Consider the following 24,838-nt stretch of genomic DNA (forward strand, 5'->3'; position numbering starts at 1 on the left):
ATGATTGCACAGGTTGAAAGGCAGAGGAGAATGAGACCCAATATTTATATAGCTGGGTAGGCCAGAATAAGTATGTGTAGAGTTGCACCAGTGCTGACCTGAATGATCTGACCTGTTGGTGCTATAAGCCAATAGCAAAGGTGAGAGAAGATAACCCACTGGAGTTGACAGTAAACATATGGGAAAAACAAAGTGAAATATGAGAAGACATATCAGGAATATATATCAAAAGTGAATAATTTGGGCAAAACAATCACTTTCCAAGCCTTTTACTGCCTGTACTGTTGATCCTTTAATTACACAACTTGCTTATCACCAAAATGTACTTTCTGAAACCATCTAATCAGTAGCAGGTTTCAGAGCTGATCAGCTGTTGCTCATTACAGGTGATGTTTTCCTGTGAAGTCTGCACTTCATATTTTGCATATTTTGACCTAGTAATAACTTCAGTGAAGTTACTCCTGATATTCACCAGTGCAAGAGAAGACTTCTGCCTTGTGTACCATTGCCCTCTATGGAGGGAAATTCAAACCTGCTCAAGTGTGTAGGATCTATCACTCTCTAATGGCTACAGTCCACAGACTATATATAAGCCCTAAAGGTAGGATTTTCAGAAGTGTTCAGCATTGGCCTAACTCTTCTCCTATTGAAGTCAATAGCCAAACTCCAGATTAAGTGTTTTTTGAAGATCCCACTTTAATACTATTAGAGTTTAACTTAGCTCAGGTGTCAGAGTTTTTGTATGAGAAGCAGAGTTCTGTCCTCACTAATGTCGTTGAAACATGAGTTGTCACGGTGTGCAGCAAAGCTGAAAACTATGAGGAGCTCTGTCATTGATCTCCATCTAAATTCTCCATACAATTCTTCAGTGCAGAATGGAGAAGAAAATTTTGTCCTGAATCTCTAGTTATATTGGAAGCCTTTGGGTGAGAGTATATGCCCACAGATATATATTTTTATGGATGCTTGTATTCTGGTTTTGTAAAAAAAACCTGTCCATTGGGATCTTACTATAGGCAGCCCTAGCTGTTCCACAAAAAAGATTTCAGTGCCTGTTCTGTGGTCTCTTCTCTTCTGGAAACGCATCCTTTACTGTAACTCTCCTTTGTTCTAACTAGACTTACAGGGTGAGAATCTAAGTTTGGCATGAGCAAGTGCAACACTATTACTAGCAATATATTACACATGCTGACAATAACCGAAAATGTAGCCCTTACACCTATTCGATACCTTGTTCTTCTTCAGTTGTGATATACATCAGTTGAGAAATATCTTGATTTGTTCACAGATTCAGCACTCCAGTGTTTTACTGATATAATCTAGCTTTGGACAATATGTACAACAGACTTTGGGAGCTGCTTATACTTGTCTGGAGCCAGAATGTAGCACTTAATACAGGAGCCTTTTTTGTTTATTTTTCTCAAGAAGACACTTTTTTATTTGTGTGTACTTTCTAGAAACCAAATCCAGGTATTTTCTATGTAGAAAGTGTGGGGTAAATATCTGGGGCAAGATTTGCCAGAACACTCACTGCTTTGTGCCACTCCAGCAACACAAAACAACTATAAATCCAGACAGTTAAGCTTGCTTTAACAGCTGCTTTGCATCGCTGGCACTGAGCAAAGCAGCTGGAAGGTACCGATGAATCGGGTCCCTTGATTAGGTGTTAACAAGTGAGTTGTATTAGATAACCTTAGCAACTCTTAGACCTGCACAGGTAAATAGTTTGGAAGAGTTCTGTTATTCACATCTGTGTTAAATCTATAGAAAAGGACTACAGAGAGCTGAAAAGGCAGCATCTTTTGGGGGAACTTAATGCCAATAATACTGAGCAAGGCCAATTAGGGAGAGTAACTGTGTCACATACTAAAAGACAAAAAAACCCAACCAAACAGCAAGTAGGATAGGTACAAAACTCCATTGCAATCTAGTTGGTACATAATTCTGTGGTGAGAGAGCCCTATTCTGGTACAGCTCTCACTAGGGTGACCAGACAGCAAGTGTGAAAAATCAGGACAGGGGGTGGTGGGTAATAGGAGCTTATATAAGAAAAAGCCCCAAATATTGGGACTGTCCCTATAAAGTCAGGACATCTGGTCCCACATGGGCATGCAAGGTTGTGGGTAAGGATGCCGGAGCAAGAAGTCTTTCCCCACTCCAACCGTTCTCCCAGTGCAGGGGGCAGCCACACTACCTTGAGTTTGGGCACTGTTCCCTCTTAGCACCTCTGTGTGTTCAAGCTAACCTAGCTAACGGGGCAAGGAAGAGCAAGGACATGGACCCATTCCACCTTCTGCACTAGCTAGCACAGCTGCCAGGACACGCAAGGGGATATATATGCTGTAGCATCCTAAAGGATTATGTAGCAAGATATGATCCCCCTCTGTGCCTGAGAGTTGTGGGCAGGAATTATGTCATAATGAAACAAAAACCGTCCTAGAACTGCCTAGAACTGAGTAGCTAAACACAGTAGTTCTGAGTAGCTAAACACAGCCCTTAGCTTTGCTCTGTCCCAGTCCCGAGCATTCCCAGTCAGTTCGTGGCTCTGCAATAAACTCAGACTGGGGTAAATTAAGAATTTAATGTAGTTACACCTGCATCACACTTGTGCGAGAGAAAAGAGAATCCAGTCCAACGTGTGGCATGTGCCTGTCTTTATTGTCTATACTTTCATCTAGAACCATGCAGAGGGAAACTGTCTGGTTAAACAGCTGTTGCGTAAGCGCACCTGCTGTATAACATTTCTCTGGAAGTGTTTCCAAACTGTCACAAGTGGTAAGCCTCCCCATCTCTTGGTTTGTAATGCTGTGCTATGACATGTATTAACAGAATTATCTGCTTTCCGCTTCACAGTCATGTGCCTTCAGATTTCTTGTGAGTGTGAATACTGTATTTCTGAATGCGAGCAAGACACCCAGCGTTAACAGAATACAGAAGTGTGCTGTGGTTGATACTTACATTGCCACTTTCTACCACCTTGAATTCTACCCCTACTTATGGTTTTCATTTTTTTAAACCAGTGCATGTGATCAGTTGCAATAGCTTATTCACAATCCTGGCAGCAGAGTCAATGAAGTCAATGTGACCACCTTGTCTTAGGAACATGTTAAAATGGTGGTGTGTACTGTAACATGACAGCATCCTGTTGTCCTGCCAGTTGAAATTACTGCAGAAGATTCACTGTGGGTTACACCTGCAAGTGCAGAGATCCCATAGGCTGAATGTCTACTAAGGGACGGTTGTGACAGCCGAAAGTGATTGCAGCCATCTCTACACTGGGGGGTCCTTAAAGAGCCAGTTCAACCCAAAAAATGGTCAGCAGTGACCAGGAAGGGAACGTGACCAGAGTGACTGAACGATGCACTGATCTGGTGCACCCTCTGAGTTCCCTACCCTGATGGGTTTCCTATAGACCCCACTCCAGGGCCATGGCCCTTGATGGTGCAGAGGGGTTTTGCACTGCCCTGTTCCAAGCACAAAGTGGGCCCAACACTGCGTAGACAAAAGCTGTGTCAGCAAGAGTGCAGCCAGGCAGGTTTTAAGACATAAACTTGATATACGTAAAATTATTTGAACTGTGGAATTTCAGTAGGTTATGAAGGAGGGATTGGGTTTGATCACTTTCAGTTAAGGATCAATGTAATTTGCAATCTTTGAGAGGATCAGGGAGTACCTGTGGCTGAGCTCAGTCTGAGATTTAGAAATTAGAAGAGCTCTACAAGATTATTCATTTCACAGTTAAGCTTCTACCACCATTTGACTTTCAGCGGGACATGGGCACTTCTGAAATTTTTACCCCTTATCTCTAGCTATGAGATGACAAGTTGACAAATGCGCATGCGCGCATACTATCTATATAATGGAACAGGCAGAACAGATTAAGGCAGTCACTTTTGCTGGGCCTCTTGTAGGCACATGACCACAGTATGTCCATGACAGACATATCTGATTGTCCTCATAAATCAGCCCCTTATTTAAGCTTAAAATATGCCACTGGGTATGAAGGCGGGGTGTTCATTGAGAGCTTCAGACTGAGACATGAGGGTGTGGACCAAAGGTACAGGTTATGTGGGAGTGAAGCTTGTAGGAGAGAGTCTATCGATCCGTAGTTCTGTAGGTAACTGCCCTTGACTGCAAAAATGCTCCAAAATTGTAATGGCTTTGAGTTTGGAATAAGGACTCTGCCATTGCTCTGCATGAGAATACGTGGCATTAAATGAGGATATTGATATAATAGGCATCACAGAAGCTTGGTGGAATGAGGATAATCGAGACATGGTAATACCAGGGTATAAAATATATAGCAATGATGGGTAGGTCACGCTGGTGGAGCAGTGCCACTATATATAGCAGTAGGAAAACGACGCTGACCACTTGACCAGGATGGTGACAGTGACTGTGAAACGCTCAGGTTGATCAGAGAGGCTACACAGGCAGAAAACCCAATAATAATGGAAGATTTCAACTATCCCCATATTGCTAGGGTACATGTCACCTCAGGAAGAGATGCAGAAATAAAATTTCTAGACATATTGAATGACCGCTTCTTGGAGCACCTTGTCCTAAACTTACAAGGCAATTCTTGATTTAGTCCTAAGTGGAACACAGGGTCTGTTCCAAAAGGTGAATATTGTTGAACTGCTCAGTAAGAGCAACCATAGTGTTATTAAATTTAAATCCCTGTAGGAGGGGAAATGCCAAAGAAACCCACCATTGTAGCATTTAACCTCAAAAAGGGGAACTACACAAAAATGAGGAAGGTAAGCAAAAATTAAAAGGAACAGTCACAAGGGTGAAATGCCTGCAAGCTGCATTGAGACTATTTAAAAATATCATAACAGAGGCTCAAACTAAATGCATATCCCAAATAAAAAAAAACAGCAAGAGGACCTGTGATGGAGTGTCCACCCCACACAAGTGCTCAGCAGGTTAATGTTGGCTAGAAGAGGCCAATCAACCTTATATCCTGCACCTGAAAGAGAACCAGGGATTGATCAATCTAATGGCAGATGAAGCCTAGCTGGAGGCAGAGCTGGGATAGGATTATAAAGCAGGAAGAGGCTGCAGGGAAGAGGTTTGCAGTCACTCTCTAGAGGGAAAGAGAGTTGGCCAGAGACAAGGAGGAGATCCAGGGGGAGAGTAAGCTCTGGGGTACTGCCGTGGACTGAGGAGTCTGGCAGGGGGCCAGAGGACTCTCCAGTGATAAACAAGAGATAGGGAAGGAGATAGAGAGGTGAGGTTGGAAGGAGCCCAAGGGAACAGAGCCTGAGCAAACCTGGATTGCTAGTCATAGGGCCCCTGGGCTGGAACCCGGAGTAGCGGGTGGGCCAGGTTCCCCAACCTGCCACAGGGAAGTGACACAGGACCTGGAGATTAGAATGGAAGTCCGTCTGAGACAGTGTACGGACAGCTTGTCTAGTGAGACTTTGTTATCTCAGAAGGGGAGGAACTATACAGTGACCTGGCTGGGGGGCTGAGTCACAAAGAAGAAGTACCCTGAGTCATAGAGAGAGAGAGAGAGAGAGAGGGTCCACAGCATAGGCACCCAACGGAAGGGGGCGCCAGATTGGGTGAGTCCCATTTTCCAGCCTTAAGGAGGCACAACCTGTGGTGAGTGGGACCCTTTTACAGGGGAAAAAAAATGCTACCATGGGTAAACAGCGGAGTAAACAAAGCTGTTAGAGGCAAAAAGACACTCTTTAAAAACTGGAAGTCAAATCCTAGTGTAGGACACAAACTCTAACAGCGAAAAAACCTTTAGGTACATCAAAAGCAGGAAGCCTGCTAAACAGTCAGTAGGACTACTGGACAGTTGAGACTCTAAAGGAAGACAAGGCTGTTGCGGAATAGCTAAATGAATTCTTTGCATCGGTCTTCACTTCAGAGGATAAGAGAAGATCCCTGCGCCCAAACCATTCTTTTTAGGTGGCGAATCTCAGAAACTGTCCCAGATTGAGGTGTCGATAGGTTTTGGAAAAAACAATAAAATAAACAGTAATAAGTCACAAGAACCACATGGTGTTCACACAAGAGTTCTGAAGGAACTCAGATATGAAATTGCAGTACTACTAACTGTGGGATGTACCCTGTTGTTTAAATCAGCCTCTCTTCTAGATGGTAGTTAGCTAATGTAATGCCGATTTTCTTTAAAAAAGGCTCCAGAGGCAATCCTGGCAATTACAGGCCTGTAAGCCTAACTTCAGTACCAGGCAAATTGATTAAAACCATAGTAAAGAGCAGAATTATCAGACAAACACAATATGTTGAGGGAAAGTCAACACAGCTTGCCTCACCAATCTATTAGAATTCTTTGAGGGAGTCAACAAGCATATGGAGGAGGATGGTTCAATCAATATAGTTTACTTGAGCTTTCAGAAAGCTTTTGAGAGGGTCCCTCACCAAAGGCTCTTAAAAAAAGTAAGTGGTCATGGGATAAGAAGGAAAATCCCCTCATGGATTAGTAACTGGTTAAAAGATCAGAAACAAAGGGTAGGAATAAATAGTTTTCACAATGGAGAGAGGTAAACAGTGGAGTTCCCCCATGGGTCTGTACTGGGCCCAGTGCTGTTCAACATATTCATAAATGATCTGGAAAACAGGGTGAACAGTGCGGTGCCAGAATTTGCAGATGATACAAAATCACTCAAGATAGTTAATTACAAAGCTGACTGCAAAGAGTTACAAAGGATTCTCACTAAACTGGGTGACAAAATGGCAGATGAAATTCAATGTTGATAAATGGAAAGTAATAAACATTGGAAAAAAGAATCCCAACTATACATACAGAATGATGGGGTCTAAATTAGCTGGTACCACTGAAGAAAGAGATTGTGGAGTCATCATAGATAGTTCCCTGAAAAAATCCGCTCAGCGTGCAGCAACAGTCAAAAAAGCGAACAGAATGTGAGGAACCATTAGGAAAGGGATAGATAATAAGACAGAAAATATCATAATGCCACTATATAAATCCATGGTACTCCCACACCTGGAATACTTTGTGCAGTTCTGGTCTCCCCATCTCAGAAAAGCTATATTAGAATTGGAAGAGATGCAGAGAAGAGCAACAAAGATGATATAGGGGTACAGAACAACTTCCATGTGAGGAAAGATTAAAAAGACTGGGACTGTTCATCTTAGGAAAGAGGTGACTAAGGAGGGGGGGGGGCTATGACACAGATCTATAAAATCATGAATAGTGTGGAGAAAGTGAAAAAGGAAGTGTTATTTACCGCTTCACATAACACATGACGCAGGGGTCACCCAATGAAATTAATAGGCAGCAGGTTTAAAACAAACAAAAGGAAATACTTCTTCACACAATGCACACTCAACCCATGGAACTTGTTGCCATGGGATGTTGTGAAGGCCAAAAGTATAAATGGATTAAAAAAAGAATTAGATACGTTCATGGAGGATAGGTCCATCAGTGACCCAGTATGGCCATTCTTGTGTTCTTGTCAGTGATTGCTGTAGGCTTTTCTTGCAGTTGCTTTGTGGTAAGTGTTGTACGGATATAATGGCCACCTACTGCAGGTGTGTTGTGTTCGTCTGTTTAAAAAAAAAAAAGTAAACCTAATAGAAAGCAAAGTAAGGAGCCAACCTAGGGACTGCATGGGTCCACCAGCCATTCCCCAACCTGAAGTGGGATACAGGAGTCTTGGAGGCTCTGACAGAGTACACTCTGGGGGAGGACGGACACACACACAAACACACACTTTTAATCTCCATAGAGCTTGTCAGCACAGAACCTAGTCACTCATGCTGTGTGCTGGCACCACATTGTTTGAAAGTGCAGTTGCATTGTAATTAGTGCCAACAACACAGGAGATATTCCTATTTACAAAATTCCTATTTACAAATATTTATTTTAGTTATTTTTAAAAGATGCCCATTCAGTGACTAAGTGCATGTGCCCATATTAAGACATGGCAATAATTTAGGACCAGTATCCAAGAGATTGAACCCTCTTAATGAAAGTACCACTGTCTCAATCTACCTGATCACCCTCTCCCCATGCCCCAGAAAAATCAAAGACCAGCCTTGCAGACCAGGGAGACCAACAAATTCAGGCTTTGGCAAACTGAAGCAGGAAGAGTTGCACAGTTGAGGACCCTCACTGAGAACAACCTGCCACCACCCTCATAATCAAACCAGAGGCTACTAATCGAAGTGCTTCAGATGATCTGAAGTGCCGGAGGCACATCACACAAGGCGAGTTGCAGTCTCTGACTATCTAGAGTTGGTAGACAGACAAGCAGGACCCAATCCATTTAAAGCTCTATGGGCGTGATCCAAAGCCCACTGACGTCAATAGGAATCTGTGTTGTGCAGGTCAAGCTAGATGATCATAATGGTTTCTTCTGGCCTTCTGACTCTATAAACAGTTGATAATTTTTGCTTGAGAAATACAAAGAATATTTTTGTTACTAGATGGGATTGTTTAAATATTTAAAACAAGTTGCCTATTTCAGTGTATTTAACCATGCGTGGATGGCAGTGGGACAGAACCTCTGATCGAGCATACGATTAAACTGATTTTTACCAAACAGTATTCATAAAACATGAAGATTAAAACATTTGATTTGCTTCATGTACTTGTGCGGCTGGAATAAAAATGATGCACAGCATGCTGATATTTAAGAAACAGCTGCCTCCAAAGTGTACTTAAGAGCTATTTAATGAAAAGGTCAATTATCCATTGGTGATTTCACACCCAGCCTGTGCTGGGCATACCATAGCTCCAGAGGTAATGTCTTAGTCCTGTTTTGTTTCCCATAAAATGTCTGCAATGGGGTATTTAATCTAACATTATTCATCCACAGCAACCTTTGTCAGATGCTTGTTGGTGAGTCTTCACAAGTAATGGGCTTTTTCCCTTGAGCACTGTATTGTTTTGGTTTCGTCCAATGGTGTACCAAGAAAACATCGAGCCGCTCTGATAAAAAGCTAGGAAAATGTGGGGAGAGAGATCTATTGAGAGCAAGCTGTCACACTTTGAAGGATTTTGTGCATAAAAAATGCCAGATATCCCTCAGGTCTCCTTGCACTTTATTAGCATGCCGTTTAGAAAGCACCAAAAATGAGTAGATTTAGGGGTGGGTAAATTTTTTAGCAACAGCAACCTCTTCCTTGTCACATACTTACATGGAAAACCACGTGGCCTGATGGTAAAAAGACTGGGGTTCTGATTTTCCATCTTCCCACCTTGTGTAGTCCTCTATACATTTGCAGAATGCAAAGAGTGTACAAAAGACTCCCAAATCAGAATGATTGTATTTTACACTGGTTTTGCACTCTTTTTGCACAGGTTGAAGTGATTATACAAGGTGCAAGGCAGTGTAGAATCTCTCAGGATCCTTTAGTGTAGAAGAGCACATATGCTGATCCCAGCTGAACCACTGACTCACCTTGGACAAATTTCTTGACCTCCTTGTGCCTCAGTGAAACCCAGCTAAAAAATTGGAAGTGCCTAACCAAAAACCTGTTGCTTTGCAAAGAAGAGAACTCCTGCAAAATGTCAGAGAGCCGCCCTTCCCAAAGCAATAACATGACATCATTTCCAAAGAGCCTGTTTGTGTGTGTGATTGATGTAGCGGGCAGAAGCTCTAGATTACTGTTCTTTCCAATGCGGTAGTGCCAGAAGGTCCCAGGATTGGGTCTCCTTGGTGCTGTGTGCTATGCAAATAAAGAACAAGACACAGTCCCTGCCCACAAGAGCTTGCAAAGGAGAAAATGAAACCCTAACCCAGGAAGGTAGTGGGGAAAGGGTGATAGCACACAAGGGCAAGCAGAGCAATTACGCTGATGGATGGCAAACAGTGTCTTTCCTTCATTTTTGACTTAGTGGTTCAGGTAACTGTTTTGTTTACATTACCAAAATATATTGTTGTAAGGGTTTTTTATGAGGGATGCGCACTCAGGGTTGAAGTGGGGAAGAGGAGGGGATTTTTGAAGTAAGAGAGGAAGGTGGATAAAAAAAGATTGTTTTGGGGAAAGAGCTCTGAGGGTCTGGTTAGGGCTATCTGAACATGTCATTAGGCTGCAAACAATATTCTTCAGATTACAAATCCCTGCATTTCCGTTTTGCGTTACTGTATTTGCATGCAAACAATTTGGCTAGCACATGCCATTTTAGTTTTACAGTAGTCATAAAGCCAATGACTCTTGATTTTTAGCTTACAATGTTTACACAAAAAAAGATGTCCCACAGCAATGTTCTTGACCCCTGTGACTATCTAATCCCTGCTTTATCACCATCTCAGCTCTCTGTTTCACATTAAACATAATGTTTATATTGATGACACCAAACTTTTTCCCATCCATTCTTTGTCCCTGCCAACATCTCCACCTCTCTGTGCCTCTTTCTGTCATATATTCCTTAGTGCTTGGTTCCACTCAAATTTTCTCCACCCTCTTGTCTCCAAGTTTGCGTTCCTTCTCTTAGACTAGAGTAAATGCCCTAATACTCCCTAATTTCTTCCATCTACCTCCTTGACTCTGATCTCTCCTTGTCAGATGTACCAGAAATGATCCATCAATGTTTATTTTTCCATCTTACCAACACTATCTTCAGGACCTCCTGTAGCTGGACCTGGATTCATAATATTATTCATACCTGCCCTTATCTTCACTTTCTGTCTGCCCACTTCCTTAATCCATGCACTCCCAACCTCCCACAACTTTTGATTACCACAATTCCCTCTGGACTGGTCTCCTCGCCAAATTTCAACTTGCCCAAGAACACTGTGACCATCTGTATTTCATCAAGAACTCGCAAGCATAACCTCATTACCCTGATCCTTACTTATCTTCACTGACCCTAGTGCCTCTTCAGATCTGACCTTACCAACTCCCTTTTCCTCTCCTCCATTCATTGAACTGGTTATGGGCAAAGCTTAGTCCTCACTGTGAGTCTCTGACAGTGGCAGTGCCTTTAGCCACATTGCACCTGTCTGATGGAAAAGCCTTGTCCTGAACTTAGTTCCAGTGAGTCCCCAGCCATTTCAAATCCTGCCTCAATATCCATCTCTTCTCTTTTCTGCTTACCGGGGAGGCCACGGCTCAGTGGGTAAGGCAAAGAGGTGGACATCAGAAGGCCTGGATTCTGCTCCCAGCCTGGCCACTGATTTGTTGGATGACCTTGGGCAAGCTAAAGAATCACTTCTGTTTACCCAGCTGTAAAATGAGAATAATGAAACAAAGCTTTTTGCGAAATATAGATTAAAAGTGCAAGGTGCAAGCACCTTATTAATATTGTTGTTATTCACTTTGATCCCCTACCTCCACCTTTCACCATACTCTTATGTGCTCATCGTTTTCAGTTTTATAATCCCCTCTGTGTGTTCAGTATTTTTGTGCAAATGATGGCTTTTGCAGCAGACTGAAACTTGTTACCCTTCTTGTAGGAAAGACATGGTACCAAAAAAGAGCATTCTAATTGGTACAACGCATGAAGGACTTGTTTGCCACTCAGGTATAATAACATTGCCTTTCTTTCCTTGTTCTAGGGAGTGCTGCCGATTTTTTGGAGACAATGGCTTGACTATGAAGGTGTTTTTTATCAAGGCAGCACCCTTTGGTGTTCTTTGGACACTCACAAACTACCTGTACTTACATGCAATAAAGAAAATAAACACTACGGATGTCTCCGTGTTGTTCTGCTGCAACAAAGCTTTTGTGTTCTTGCTTTCATGGATCGTTCTCAGGGACAGGTTCATGGGAGTGAGGGTAAGTGTCTCCTTATCTCTCTGTCTCCCTCTCTCCTTCACTTTGACCCTTTTCCAGTTGTCTCATTTAGATCAGCATCTGCCACTAATAACAGCAGGTTTCTCTGATCTTTTAAAGAGGTGAAGTCATGAGATGAGTCAGCATAATATCCTTACAGAGCTTGCAGTCCTCCAGTCTGTACAGAAATACATTCATTACAAAACAAATCAGCGCTGAGAACCATCACTCTGTGGATCTCTAGCAACACTGCAGCCTCCTCTTCCTAGAACATGCTCTCTTTGCTCACTGTTCCTTCCAAATGAGATAACTTATCCCAGTCTGTGCCATGAAGGATAACTGGTATCCCCATGTGGTCATGAACATTTATCATCCTTTTGCCATTCTCTTTTGGTTAGAAAGGACTGAGCCTATGGTACTTAGAAATATTTTTTTTAGCTGTGCATTTCTACAGGTGCTTTACATGTCCTTGTGCATTTTTGTCCATATTCTGTGAATTCATTGGTGTATCTCATATCTGCATATGACACAAACCCTGTGGGATTGGAGTATTAAGTTCTATGTCACACCTGGTTGTGGACAGCAACTGATATAAACACAGATGGGGCTAATTCAGCTCCTATTTTTCAAGTATCTGTTTTTAAAAAGGTTTGTTTCTGTGTGGAAGTGCAGGGGGCAAAAATGCCCATGTAGTGTGCTCAGCAATCCATTCCATGACTTCACAGTTTGGGCTAGAATTAGTGAGATCTTGTGTACTAATACTACATAACACAGACTGTGTGAGTCAGTCTGGCAGATGAAGAGCTAGAGAGAACTATCGAGTCTTAGTTTGTGTCCGAGAGGCTAGATAGAGGGGGGAATTCTGGGGCAGGAGATCGCTGAGTGCAGCATTGTGGAGGTTGGAACTTGCCAGCACAGCTCCAAAAAAGCTCAACTCCAATGAATTCTCTGTTAGATTTTCTGCTTAATTCTGTGGGCCCATGGGTGGGAAACAGAGATTTCCCTGCAGCCTGCTCAACCTCTGCATAGACCTGCAGCAACACACAGCCCTCTGTTTGGTACAAGAGGTGCCACCAATGCAGCGTACCCCTTCCGTGGGTGAGATGGAAGAGGGTGCCCACAATGCATAGCTTTGAGGGACAATCTGATCCAGAGTACCCTTTGCAGTTGTTAGAATTAAGTCCTGTCTCCCTTATGCCTTTGGAGAACATTCCAGCCCTTAGAACCAAGAGGCAACTTCTCACATTCCCCTCTGAGAGCAGAAGCAGCACCAATCAGCAGTTGGCATTCATCGACTGTCCCCAAAAGTGACACAGTGTCAGGTCTGTGGCTCCTGTAGTGGGGCTGAAAGCAACTACAGTGTGAAGACACCAGTGATTTACTCCTGCCCCATGACACCAGCTGAAGTGGAGATGAGGAGTCAGCGCTCTTCTCAGTAAGCCTGGGCAATATTTCTAGTTTGTTTTGGGGGAGATTTTAAACCCCAGGATACGCAGAGATTAAAAATTAAACTTTAATAGAAGAATTTATTTCTGTGTGATTGAAAATCTTCAGCCACATTGTTGTTATTGCAGCAGGGCCCTGAGGCTACAATAGGGAAAATTACAAAAGATACCAGCAAAGGAGTACCTTGCCTTTCCAGCTGTTGTCTACACATTAACCTTTCTGACTTGACACTGAACTTACTTTAACTGGGGAGGGGGGGGTTGAGTAACCAGTAAGGGCGCCTCTGTAGGAGAGCTGTAGTGATTTTAGGGGGTGACTGTAATGCTGGTTGTGTTGCCTTTTGGATAAGAGGAAAAAGCAGTCAGGGTCTCTAGCCTTCCCATATGACTGTTAGTAAGTACCCCATTGTCCTGGTCAAATTCTAGTGGAAAACATTTACATCCTTCCCTCTTTAATTCTCCTGCATTTGCTGTTAGAGATGATATTCTTGGTGACTTTCCAAAGCAGTGTATAGTGTTGCTGTACCCTGTTAAACAACTGATGTGTTTCACCCGGTTAGGTGGCTGCATTTCTATGGTGAGTGATGCGAAGATTGTAATCATATAAAGAAAAGGAGTACTTGTGGCACCTTAGAGACTAACTAATTTATTTGAGCATAAGCTTTCGTGAGCTACAGCTCACTTCATCCGATGAAGTGAGCTGTAGCTCACGAAAGCTTATGCTCAAATAAATTAGTTAGTCTCTAAGGTGCCACAAGTACTCCTTTTCTCTTTGCGAATACAAACTAACACGGCTGTTACTCTGAAACCTGTAAACATATAATCACACACACGGGCAAGAGAGATGGTGTGTTGGTAGAATGCTTTGTAACCCTGCTGGATGAAAGGCACTGTATAAATCTAAGATACTGGTAATGATGCATTCATGTCAGAAGGATCAAATCTGGATTCCTAAGCTCAGATCTGGGGTTTTGGCTTGATTGAGTACAGAGCTAATGACTGAAGATTGGATCCAGGTCTGAACTTTCCCCCATTTCACGAGAGGAAAAGAGGTGAAATGATGAATGGGCTGGATCTAGGGTTTGGTGTGAAGCATTTTTAATTATTCTTTATTAATTTTTAATATTGTCTTGGGATAAGCCAACTTGTCAGCAAACCAGTAGCAAATAAATGGAGACATGGTTCTCCAATAGTCCCTGATAAGGAAATAGTACTTTAAAACCATAGGTATGCCAAGGTATCACCACCTGTTATTGATGGCATGTGGTACCAGGGGGAGGAACAACATGACAAAGAAGGTTATATGTTATGGAGAGGTGCTGTACCCCTTCCAAACTTCAGGCCTCCACAATGGCACTAATCAAAGATTTAGTCCAAGTGGTTTTCACGAGAAACTGTCTCCCATTCGTGCTGACTGAGAGTGACGTGCTACATTCTCCTCACCAAGCTATTAACGGGCAAGGTGCTAGAGGATGAGGGAGAACTTTCTGGGATACTTGGATATTAACTTCTTGTCCGAGTAGTGACAAATGTACTGCAGGTGTGGGACATATTTTGTTTCCCCTGGAAAATGGGGCAGAGAGGACACGCTCTTCCTTGACTCCTTTGTATCTTTCATGGGGATTAGCAAGGGCTTTTCCAGAGGAAGGCCTGGGCATTTTGGTGGAGGGAAGATGCTGCAATGGGATTTTGTTCTTCTTTCTTTTCACTGTGTATTGAGTAGCAAGTGTGCTAGGGTACTTCCCATTGCGACTGGGGATTTGAATGGAGTCTCCTCCTCTTTCCTTGTTTGATAGCTGGCCGCCTTTTCTTCCTTCTGTTCCTTCCCCTTTCTGTAAGTTCCTGAGTCACAGTGGAACTGATCTATTCAGGTACAAGGCCAAACGCCACGTGTTTGGGATTAAATTTGGGGGTTAACTTCTAAAATGGTGGGCCCCTCTCTAAAATCAGGAGCTAAGTGTTTGGAGTCACAGTTAGTTATTATTTATTATTTACCTTGAGGCCAGGGTCCCACTGCACTAGGCACCCTACAAACATATAACCCTGCCCAAAAGAGTTTATAATTAGGGATCCATGTCTGTCACGAAAGTCATGAATTCCATGACTTTCTGTGACCCCCATGACTTCTGCAGCAGCCAGCGTGGCTGACCCCAGGGCCATCCAAGCAGCTGGCCCCGGGGACCGCCTGAGCAGCGGCCAGTGCTGCTGGCCCCAGGGACCATCCGAGCAGCAGTCCCCGGGGCGGCCAGAGCAGCCGCTGCTCCAGCGGCCCCTGGCAACTAGTGCCGCTGCCCGCCCCGCAGCAGCGACCCCCAGGGCACCCCCCCAGGAGCGGCCCCCATGGCACACACCCCACAGCAGCAGCTCCCCATGGCACCTCAGCAGCATCCCTCCATGGCACACCCCCTGCAGCAGCAGCCCCTCAGAGCACCCCCTGCATCTGCATCCCCCCCCCCCCCCCCCCCGCAGCAGCAGCTGCCCCAAGATTTAGTCAGGGGTATTTTTAGTAAAAGTCATGGACAGGGCCATGAATTTTTGTTTATTGCCCATGACCTGACCATGACTTTTACTAAAAATACCCATGATTAAATCGTAGCCTTATTTATAATCTACTGTTGATGCGCTGCACTAGTGTTTCAGATTCTGTAAGGCAGCTAAGCCTCAAGAAATAGTTAAAATCAGATATTGAGGGCTCAGTTCTCCACCATGTCCAAGCTCAGACACTGTAGAGGTGGGAGGAGGTGCAGGGAGCCGGCCTCAGCTGACTAGTCCTGTGTTAATCAACCCCAGTGGAATTTAGAGTAGCCTGGGGCCTGCTCTAACTTACACCAGTGGAGAAGCAGGATAGCAGAATTCTGCTCAACCAGACCCCTTCCTCCTCCCTATGCCAGCCGTACACAGTTGAGAGTTCCCTTATGTGAATCCATTCACCTTGTGCTGCCTGGGCCTCCAGCCTCCTGAGTGTGTGTGTGCGTGTGTGTGTGTGTGCGCACGTGTGCCCGCAGCTACACTCCAGAGTGGAGGAGGAGGATGCTCCCTGACTTAGTGAGTAAGGGCCAGAGACCTGAAGGCATTTCAGTGTCTAAAGATGCAGATAGGCATCTAGTGGGAGTTAGGCACCTAGGTGCTTTTGACAATCATTAGGTGCCCCAATACCTTTAAAAATCTGGTGCCCTGTGTGCGTCTGCAGTCCAGCATGGAGGATGTTCTTTTGACCTCCCACTTGCTTGTAAAGAAACATAAGCTACTCAATACAGCCAGCTTTGGCCCATAGCAAGACCCTCCATGTCCTCCTGGTTTCGATAGCAGCAAAGATGGTGATCAGTCAGGTGCTACAGGCAAGTAACTTCCTCCAAGGCTAAAACCAACACCACTCTGTGAACTGGGAGGTATGTCAGAGCAGTCAACGTAAGTGGCCTCAGAAATGTTGTGTTAACACATCACTGGGAGCCTGGAAGTCTTCAGTTAAGACTCAGCATTCATGTAGCAAGTTATCAGCTTTATTGAATATATGCCCTTTGGCTGGACAGGACTAATTACAACTTCCAAAAGTCCTGTCTAAGCATGTGCTGGGGCTTGTGAGAAACCTCACAGGGGTTCCTGGCTCTACTGTGGTTGTTCCAAAGTTCTGGTCAGTCACAGAGAAGGGTTCTTCCCTAGACATTACAAGGAACAAGAGATCCAAATCTGTATTATTTTATGAGTATTTCTTTAGTTACCATCCAGAATAATTTATGATCTGTCACTTTTGTTTTACACACACACACACACACCATCTTTAGACTTCTCTCCTTTTCCCTTTATTTTGCCACCGGGCGATTGTCCAAGTAGGGCATGAGACGTGTTACTTCCTTAACACAAGTTGGCCCAGTGAAAGATATTACCTCACCAACCTTAGAATCATAGAAGATTAGGGTTGGAAGAGACCTCAGAAGGTCATCTAGTCCAACCCTTTGCTCAAGGCAGGACCAACACCAACTAAAGCATCCCAGCCAGGACTTTTTCAAGCCGGACCTTGAAAACCTCTAAGGATGGAGGTTGTCTTCCTTAACACGACAGATAGCTAGTGAGGAAATGACTACCTTCAGAATTCCCTCCTAGCGCACTGTTCCCCTACATTGGGTCTCATTTTCATCACACAGGGTGTTAGGAAACGTGTAAATATCTGCAGCCCAGAAGCTATGGTGAGCCAGGAATTCAAGCAGAATATAACAACATGCTTGATAGGCTGAAAAGCTTTCAGAGAAAATGTGTGTAACATTCCTGATGTTGATAGGCAGTCTGAAGTTTAATCCAAGACCATATCTGGCACTCATGACATGCTTGATAAGGAGGCTGGAACCTCTGCAAGAGAAAAATCACTAGAAGTCTGGATTTAGTTGCTTTAGATTTTGACATCCGTGTCCCCCTTTCATGCTACAATCAATAAACTAGTTCGGCATTCAAGAGAAGTAGCCAATTGCTAATTCTGCATACATGTTACTGTGTATCTAAGCATGCCATGTCAGTGTGACTTGAATCTGGAAACAGACACCAAAAGTCAGTTGGTATTGATTTTCAGAGAGTGCCTCCCTCCCCTGGGAGGCTCCGTTCACTGAAATTAGTAGCAAAACTTTATCATTTTTCAGTTCATAAATGCACTATTGGAATTCTGGTTCTGCAGAATTGCTACTCTTGCTCGGGTAGAGTCAGTTGTGGCATTTTTTATCACATTCCTTTAAGTCAATATCTATTCTGCAGCTAAATCACTGCAGGTTTTGATCTCCTTGGATCTCTCAAGTTAAGAAGGGTTAGGCTGTGTTACAGATGCTACAAGAAGTGCTGAGTCTTGGGCTGTCTCTCTTCTTTCTGAGTCAGTATAGAACCAGTGCCCTAGCATTGGTGGTATTAAAGGGCATTGTATTGCTGAAGGTGCTATTAAGACATAACCCTAGCATCCTGACCACCTGTATTCATTACAAACCTGTAAGCTTTTTTCTTTCCTCAAGCATTGGCGTGTTAACCTGGATAGCATTGCCAGTTCTGCCTACTAAGTAGTTTCAGCTGAATGCAGTACTTTTCCCTTCCTGGATTTAAAAAATTCTTTAGAGTTTTAGTACACTATTAAACAGGTGCCATCTTTCACTTCAAAGGTGGATGCACTTCAATTGTGGCAAAAGTTATCCTGGTATATTAGATAGAGATCGGTATAAGTCAAAACCCCATATCTGAGTATCCCCAACATTTGCAATGTGTGGATCCAGATCTCACCTTTGCAGCTCAGACCCATCTCAGTATTAACTAGTTTGTAAATCCTTTTGGTATCCTCCCGGATGAAAGAGGCTATATGAATTTAAGATTAGGATCTTTTAACTTTATGCAACTTGAGCTCAATCCTGCATAGTGCTATAATGATAGACTCAAGCAGATCAGTCTATTTACCTTAACAAAGAGAAGGTTAAGGGGCAACTTGATTACCGTTTGTAAGTATCTACATGAGGAACAAATATTTGATAATGGGCTCTTCAGTCTAGCAGACAAAAGTAAAACAAGATCCAATGTCTGGAAGCTGAAGCTAGTCAAATTCAGACTGGAAATAAGGCATACATTTTTAACATGGTAATTAACTATTAGAACAATTTACTAAGCTTTGTGGTGGATTCTCTGCCACTGGCAATTTGTAAATCAAGATTGGGTGTTTTTCTAAAAGATCTGCTCTAGTTCAAACAGGAATTATTGAGGGAAGTTCTGTGGCCTGTGCTCTGCAGGTCAGACTAGATGATCACAGTGATCCCTTCTGGCTTTAGAGTCTATGAATCCTGCGAAGTGCTGAGCTCTCTCAACTTCCATTGTAGGCAGACACTTGTCTGATCAAACCCCATCTCATCAGCATTTTTAATATTGAACATTAATTTTAGCTAAATAAAGGTCCCAGCAGTATACAGAATAGATACAATTTTCAAATATGTTTCAGTCTCTTCTGATTTTGTTCTTTGCTCTGTTCACACTACTCTAACTCACTAAAGAAACACTAGCAAAATTGTACATACATGCACACAAGAGTAACCGTGCAGGCAGTGGCATGCCCATATATAGAAACAGGTTGCATACTTGATTACTTGTGTATGTACACCTTTGCAGATGCAACCTAGAACCTGAGTTCTAAAATTTGGCCCTAAGTCTGTAAACTTCCTCCATCCATCCAGGTGTGGTATGTCAGATTAGTTAGTATTTAAGCCTTTCCGCTCTCTCTTGTAGCCTAAATTCTGTTATATTCTCTAAGGCTGTAGATTTTTGGACTCTAGAAAAAACTGATGGGTTCACCTGCCTGAAAGTTGTATAACCTTATTACAGGGATCCCCTAGCTATGGTTTGAATAGGATGGATTATTCTAATTACGTCACAAAGAGAGCAAAGAATGTGAAGCCTGTATATGAGGTTTAAACAGGTGCCTCTCACCAAAACCACCACTGGCATTAACTGGCCTCCCTGTCAACAGTGCCGGCAGAGGCATAGGATTGAATGGGCTTTGAGACTGAATCCTTCCATCCCTAGATCGGCACACCTCCAAACAGTGTTGAGGAGTGCTGGCGGGGCAGTGTGGCAAGACCTACAGTGCCATGAGCCAGGCTGTGCCTATTGTGTAGAAAGAGAAATTTACCCTCAAGGGCAGTCAGTCCAACATCTTCAATGAACAACTAAAGTTCCTCAGGCAAAAATAGTATTCAGACTTTGATGCTCTGAGGAGTGACATTACAGCATTTACCTGGCTGATACATAAAATCTCCCTTTCCTTTCTAAATGGAACATGTATGATATGCTGGTCTCTCCCTGGTTTTCCACCCACTCCTTTTAGAATATGCAACCAAGATCTTGGAGGAGTGAAACTAACGAAATCTCCAGGATATACAGGGACTGTCATATTTTTATTGTAACTTCTTTCCATCCCTTTGCTTCAAATGCCCAGGATGACTGAGACACCGTGCTGACTTTCTTCCCTGTGGGATCCATATGAGTAGTCTATGAAGCAGGAGACATACTGCTCTCCCCACTCTATTGTGCCTACTGATCAGCACTGTCAATACTAAATACACAACACACAACCAATTTTCTCAGCTAAGTTCTTCGCCCAAATCAATGTAGACTCTATGCTCATAGGGTAGAATTTTCAAAAGCACTCAAGTGACTTAGGAGCCCAAGTGCTACTGAAAGTCAACAGAAAATGTGCTCATGGGTCATTTAGGCACTTCCGAAAATCCCACTCAAAATGTAAACATTCTTCTGAGTCATAAAGTCTATCTCCCCCTTTACATCTGAGTAAACTCACTGGCTGACCTGTAAAATACTCAGGTATTCTTTATTTTACTGTTTTTTTCTATAAGCCCCTTTCCCCAGACACCTCCGCCAGATTTTAATTCATTCCTTCAAGCACTGGGAAATTCAAAGTCATGTATTATTGTCAAACACTTGCTGCAGGGGCTACCTGATGTCAAGACTCAATGACAGAGCTGAAATTCCCTCTTCAGGTTTATCAGGAGACAGTGCTCTGAAGAGCACCTCCCCTCTGGCCAGTTGCTCTGAGATCTGACACATTCTCTTCTTCACTGTTCCTTGCATGCAGTTTCTCAACCAACTGGTGGGGCTTGCACATTCTCTTAACACATTAGCAGACTATGCTGCTGTTTGTGGTTACTCTTTTCTCATCAATAAGGCTTGAAGTAGATGGTGCACAAATGTTGAGCTCTCATTCAGAATGGCTCTTAAATATTTCAGTCACCAGGGGCTGTTAAATAACACTTCCTTTGTTTGTTTGCTTCCTACCAGATTGTGGCTGCTATACTTGCTATTGCAGGGATAGTCATGATGACCTATGCTGATGGATTCCACAGCCATTCAGTTATTGGAATAGCACTTGTTGTGGGATCCGCCTCAATGTCTGCTCTTTATAAGGTAAATACACACAAACCTCTTCAGGTGAAAAAATGCTGACCACCTCATATTAATGAGCGGGTCCCAACTTACCATTAAATACTGCGCTCCTAAGCTTTATGCAGGCCAACATCCATGCGCTTTTTATGGATACCTGCTATAAGCACAAAGACCAGTTTAACACTGGAGAGAAATATTTATTTATGTTGACAACATCTGTCCCTATTTCAGGAGCAATAACTGCCTACTTTTTGGGGGCAAATGACTCGCACCAAATAATCCATCTGCTCCAATGCACTTCAGTGGGAGCTGAAGGTGCTCTGCGCCTCTCAAAATCAGGCACCTTTCATTTAGATGCCAAATTTTAGCTATCCAACTCTGAAAATTTTGTCCAAAAGCTTTTTCAAGCTCTCGGCTTTTAAAGTGTCTGCGTACCCTTCTGACTCAGACCCTGATTCAGCAATGTACATAGCATATACCTAACTTTAAGCATTGATTTTTGTGGGAATAGTCAAATGCTTAAAATTAAGGTGCTAGCTTATATATTTTGCTGAATTGGGTCACCAGTCTGGGGGTGGGGAAAGGTTCATGTCAGGTTTTACCTTCTGTGAGGTTACTATAAATTCGCCAAAGATTACAAGAGTCCTCCAGTAAAAAAAGGGAAGTCAAGCCCAGATGCTGTAGCTCTAATGTAAACAACAACCATAGGAACATTTTTAAAACCACTAAACTTGAATCAGTCTGTCTTTAGCCCTCAGAAAGGAGGAGTGACAGGCCTAATGCCACTTTTTTGGTCTGTATTTGCTTTTTTTTCTAGGATTTTAATCAGTTTCTCTTTTGTTCAGAACAAGGAGTACGTTGTGATTATTGTCAGAAATTACAGGAATGACGGGAAATTAAAGTCCACCCCCTCCTAGTCAGTTCAGACAGAACAGTCTGACAGAATTCAGACAGAATTGCCTTGTGTTTTTGTTTATTGGTGATAAAAGGGGCATATGAAGATATAAATGTCTTGTTATGCACATACCAGATTTTCCCATTACCAATAGGAGAACAAACAGCTGACACTAGCTTGTTGTTCCAGTCCTCCCCTGCAGCCCCTTAGCCATCTCTGTTACACAGACACATTCACTATCTGTCTCCCCTATTCTCACTCCTTGTCTTTACTCAGTGAAATAACAAGACAGGTTGCCCTGAGGGTGTCAAATGAGAAGCAACTGGAATTCAGATTCATTAAAGACCTTCTGATCCATAATGGACTCAGAATAACGAGTATGAAAAGTAGCTGCTTTGGCCAGCTCTGACTGTGAAGCCATTTCTGATGGTTTCCTGGCACTAACATGATTTTGTGTATTGTGTTAGTATGTTCTCAGCAGAATAAACTCACTAAATAAAGGCGAGATGGTGGCTAATAGAATCTAACAACAGCCGCACTGCTAGCACAGTAACCTCTTTAGATTTTACTTGATACACACTAGCTTGATGTAAGACAAGAAACTCAGTGTGTTTAAAACCATAGTGAAATAGGACATAGAACTTGCTATCCTAGAACAGTGCAATGGATCAATTAATCGAGCAACATTCAGGCTCCAACTCTTGCCCACATACAGCGCATGCATCAGAGCAAGGCAAAAGTTGCAATGCACCTTGGCTAATTTGTGCTTTGCTATTCCGGAGAAGGAAATGTCTTTCTGACCCCAGCTCATGATGGGAAGCCAGATATCTGATAAGTCAATAGGAACGCCAAATAAGCCTTCTCTCTCCCATTCATTATATCCCTCTAGCATATCGCCTCTGACTCCTCTTCTCAAAGTAAACAGACAGGGGTTTGCAAATCACTCCTCTTTGTACTGCTGATCATTTCCACTGTCGTTCACTGGGCCTTTTCTGCTCCTGCAGCATCCCCCTGTCTGAGATAAAATTACCAAAGCTCAGTGCCCCCTCAGCTGAAAAAGTGAATGCTGGTCCCTGCTAATGATCAGAACTCGCCTTTTCATTTCTTTAGGGATGGTGGGGATGGGTCCATAGTCACTGTTAAGGGAAGTGTGATAAAATACTGACATCATGAGCCAGCCATCACTTTCTGTATCTTAAATGTAGCAGGTGGCTTTCTTTTCTACAAAATGTAAACAGGTTTCTGACTGAATCAAAATGAGATAGTAAGACATCCACATCCTATTGATTTACGCACTAAAACTTGGATTGAGTTATTGAATTTTAGCAACTAGCATTCAGTAGAGGAAATCCTGGGCCAAAGTCAGGTTTGATGTACTAATGTAAATGTAATGCAAACACTGAAGTCAATGGTGCTACTCCACATTTACGTAAGTAAAACTGAGAGCAAAATTGGGCCCATCTGTAGTTACATAGGTAGATTGCTTTAAAAATCAATATTTTTCTCCTTTTCTTCCCCACAGACCTAAATCCCTTTAACAAATCACCACCACCAGAAGCGAAGAACCAAATGTTTAACTCTCCCCACCCTCTTTAGTACTTTTAACATAGCATTCTAAGGGGCATGGGGACTGAGATCTGGTCATTAGGATGTATGGCCTTTCATGGGCAATAGGATTTAGAGAGAGTTCATAGGCGAGTGAAGACTGTTGCCAACTGTCCAGTGGCCTATGGGAGTGGTTTGAATTCCTCGCAGAGAGAAGAAAATTTACATCATATAACCCACTGCCATAATGCAGTGTAATTGGCATTCTGGTTGCCAGGTGATTGGAAGCAAAGATGATTGGGATTGAAGGGGCATGGCAGCTGAATTGTCATCACATCCCTCAGGGCAATGACTAGGTCAGGGCTGAGGCACATTCATGAGGCGACAGAGGGAGGCTTGTGAGCATGTTGGGAGAGTATAAAAAGTAGCACGTCTTTATGTAATATCTCAGGTATAAAACACTGCAGCTCTTTTCTCCAGCACAAGATTACTGCTCTATTTATTTAATTTAGTATATTTACAGAGCTCCCAAAGATGTGAGAGATGCTTTACACACACACACATATTTTCACAGGCAGGAAACATTACAATTGAATTAAGGCTGCATGTACATCAGGAACCAAACTTTAAAATCCTTATAAGAATGGTCTAATGAGTGAAAAAAAATCAAAAGCAGGAGATTGAGAGTTATGGTTAATATTACAACCAGGATCAGGGCCTAGCTAAGCAACATGCCAGCCAGACAAAGGGGTCATGCACATTTATTTGTTCCCCAATTGTTTCATTTTTAGTTTTATTTTTACTTTTTCTAAAGAGAACATTACAAAGAAAAACAGGTTTAAGGGAATATTTTGGGGAAGCCACATGCCACTCCAGAAACTTCTTGTGTAATTCCTTCCTGTTTTGCAGGATAAAAAATGCTGAGCCTCCTCCACATACATAGTTTACATGGCATTAGTGGTAGCAGCAGCAGACGCAATCCTTGCATTATTATAGTGCTAGAGTGGAAAAGGGTCAGCTGGTCAGGCATGTTTTTGAGTTAAAGCAAACCCACTTATTTTTTCTCTTGCAGGTTTTGTTCAAACTTCTCCTGGGCAGTGCTAAATTTGGAGAAGCCGCCTTATTCTTGTCTGTGTTAAGTGTTTTCAATGTCCTTTTCATCACCTGTATTCCTGTCATTCTGTACTTTACCAAAGTGGAATACTGGAGTGCTTTTGATGTTATTCCTTGGGGAAACCTTTGTGGATTTTCAAGTCTCTTATTGAGTAAGTAAATGCTGTAAGTTCGTAACATTTCCTGATGGGAGTGGAAGCTTGAGACA

At 42.9% G+C, this 24,838-nt stretch overlaps 1 protein-coding gene across 5 annotated transcripts in view; it reads left to right on the plus strand.

The window, feature by feature from the left end:
- SLC35F3 (solute carrier family 35 member F3) overlaps positions 1–24,838 on the plus strand; it is a 285,448-nt gene that overhangs the window by 249,563 nt on the left and 11,047 nt on the right. For all 5 annotated transcript variants that reach the window (XM_048843847.2, XM_048843850.2, XM_048843849.2 and 2 more), the window contains 3 exons: positions 11,508–11,727; positions 20,973–21,098; positions 24,590–24,782. In XM_048843847.2, coding sequence (XP_048699804.1) covers positions 11,508–11,727; positions 20,973–21,098; positions 24,590–24,782 — 539 coding nt within the window. The remainder of the gene's footprint in view (positions 1–11,507; positions 11,728–20,972; positions 21,099–24,589; positions 24,783–24,838) is intronic.

The sequence above is a fragment of the Caretta caretta genome, chromosome 3 (assembly GCF_965140235.1).
Source record: "Caretta caretta isolate rCarCar2 chromosome 3, rCarCar1.hap1, whole genome shotgun sequence".
NCBI lineage: Eukaryota > Metazoa > Chordata > Testudines > Cheloniidae > Caretta > Caretta caretta.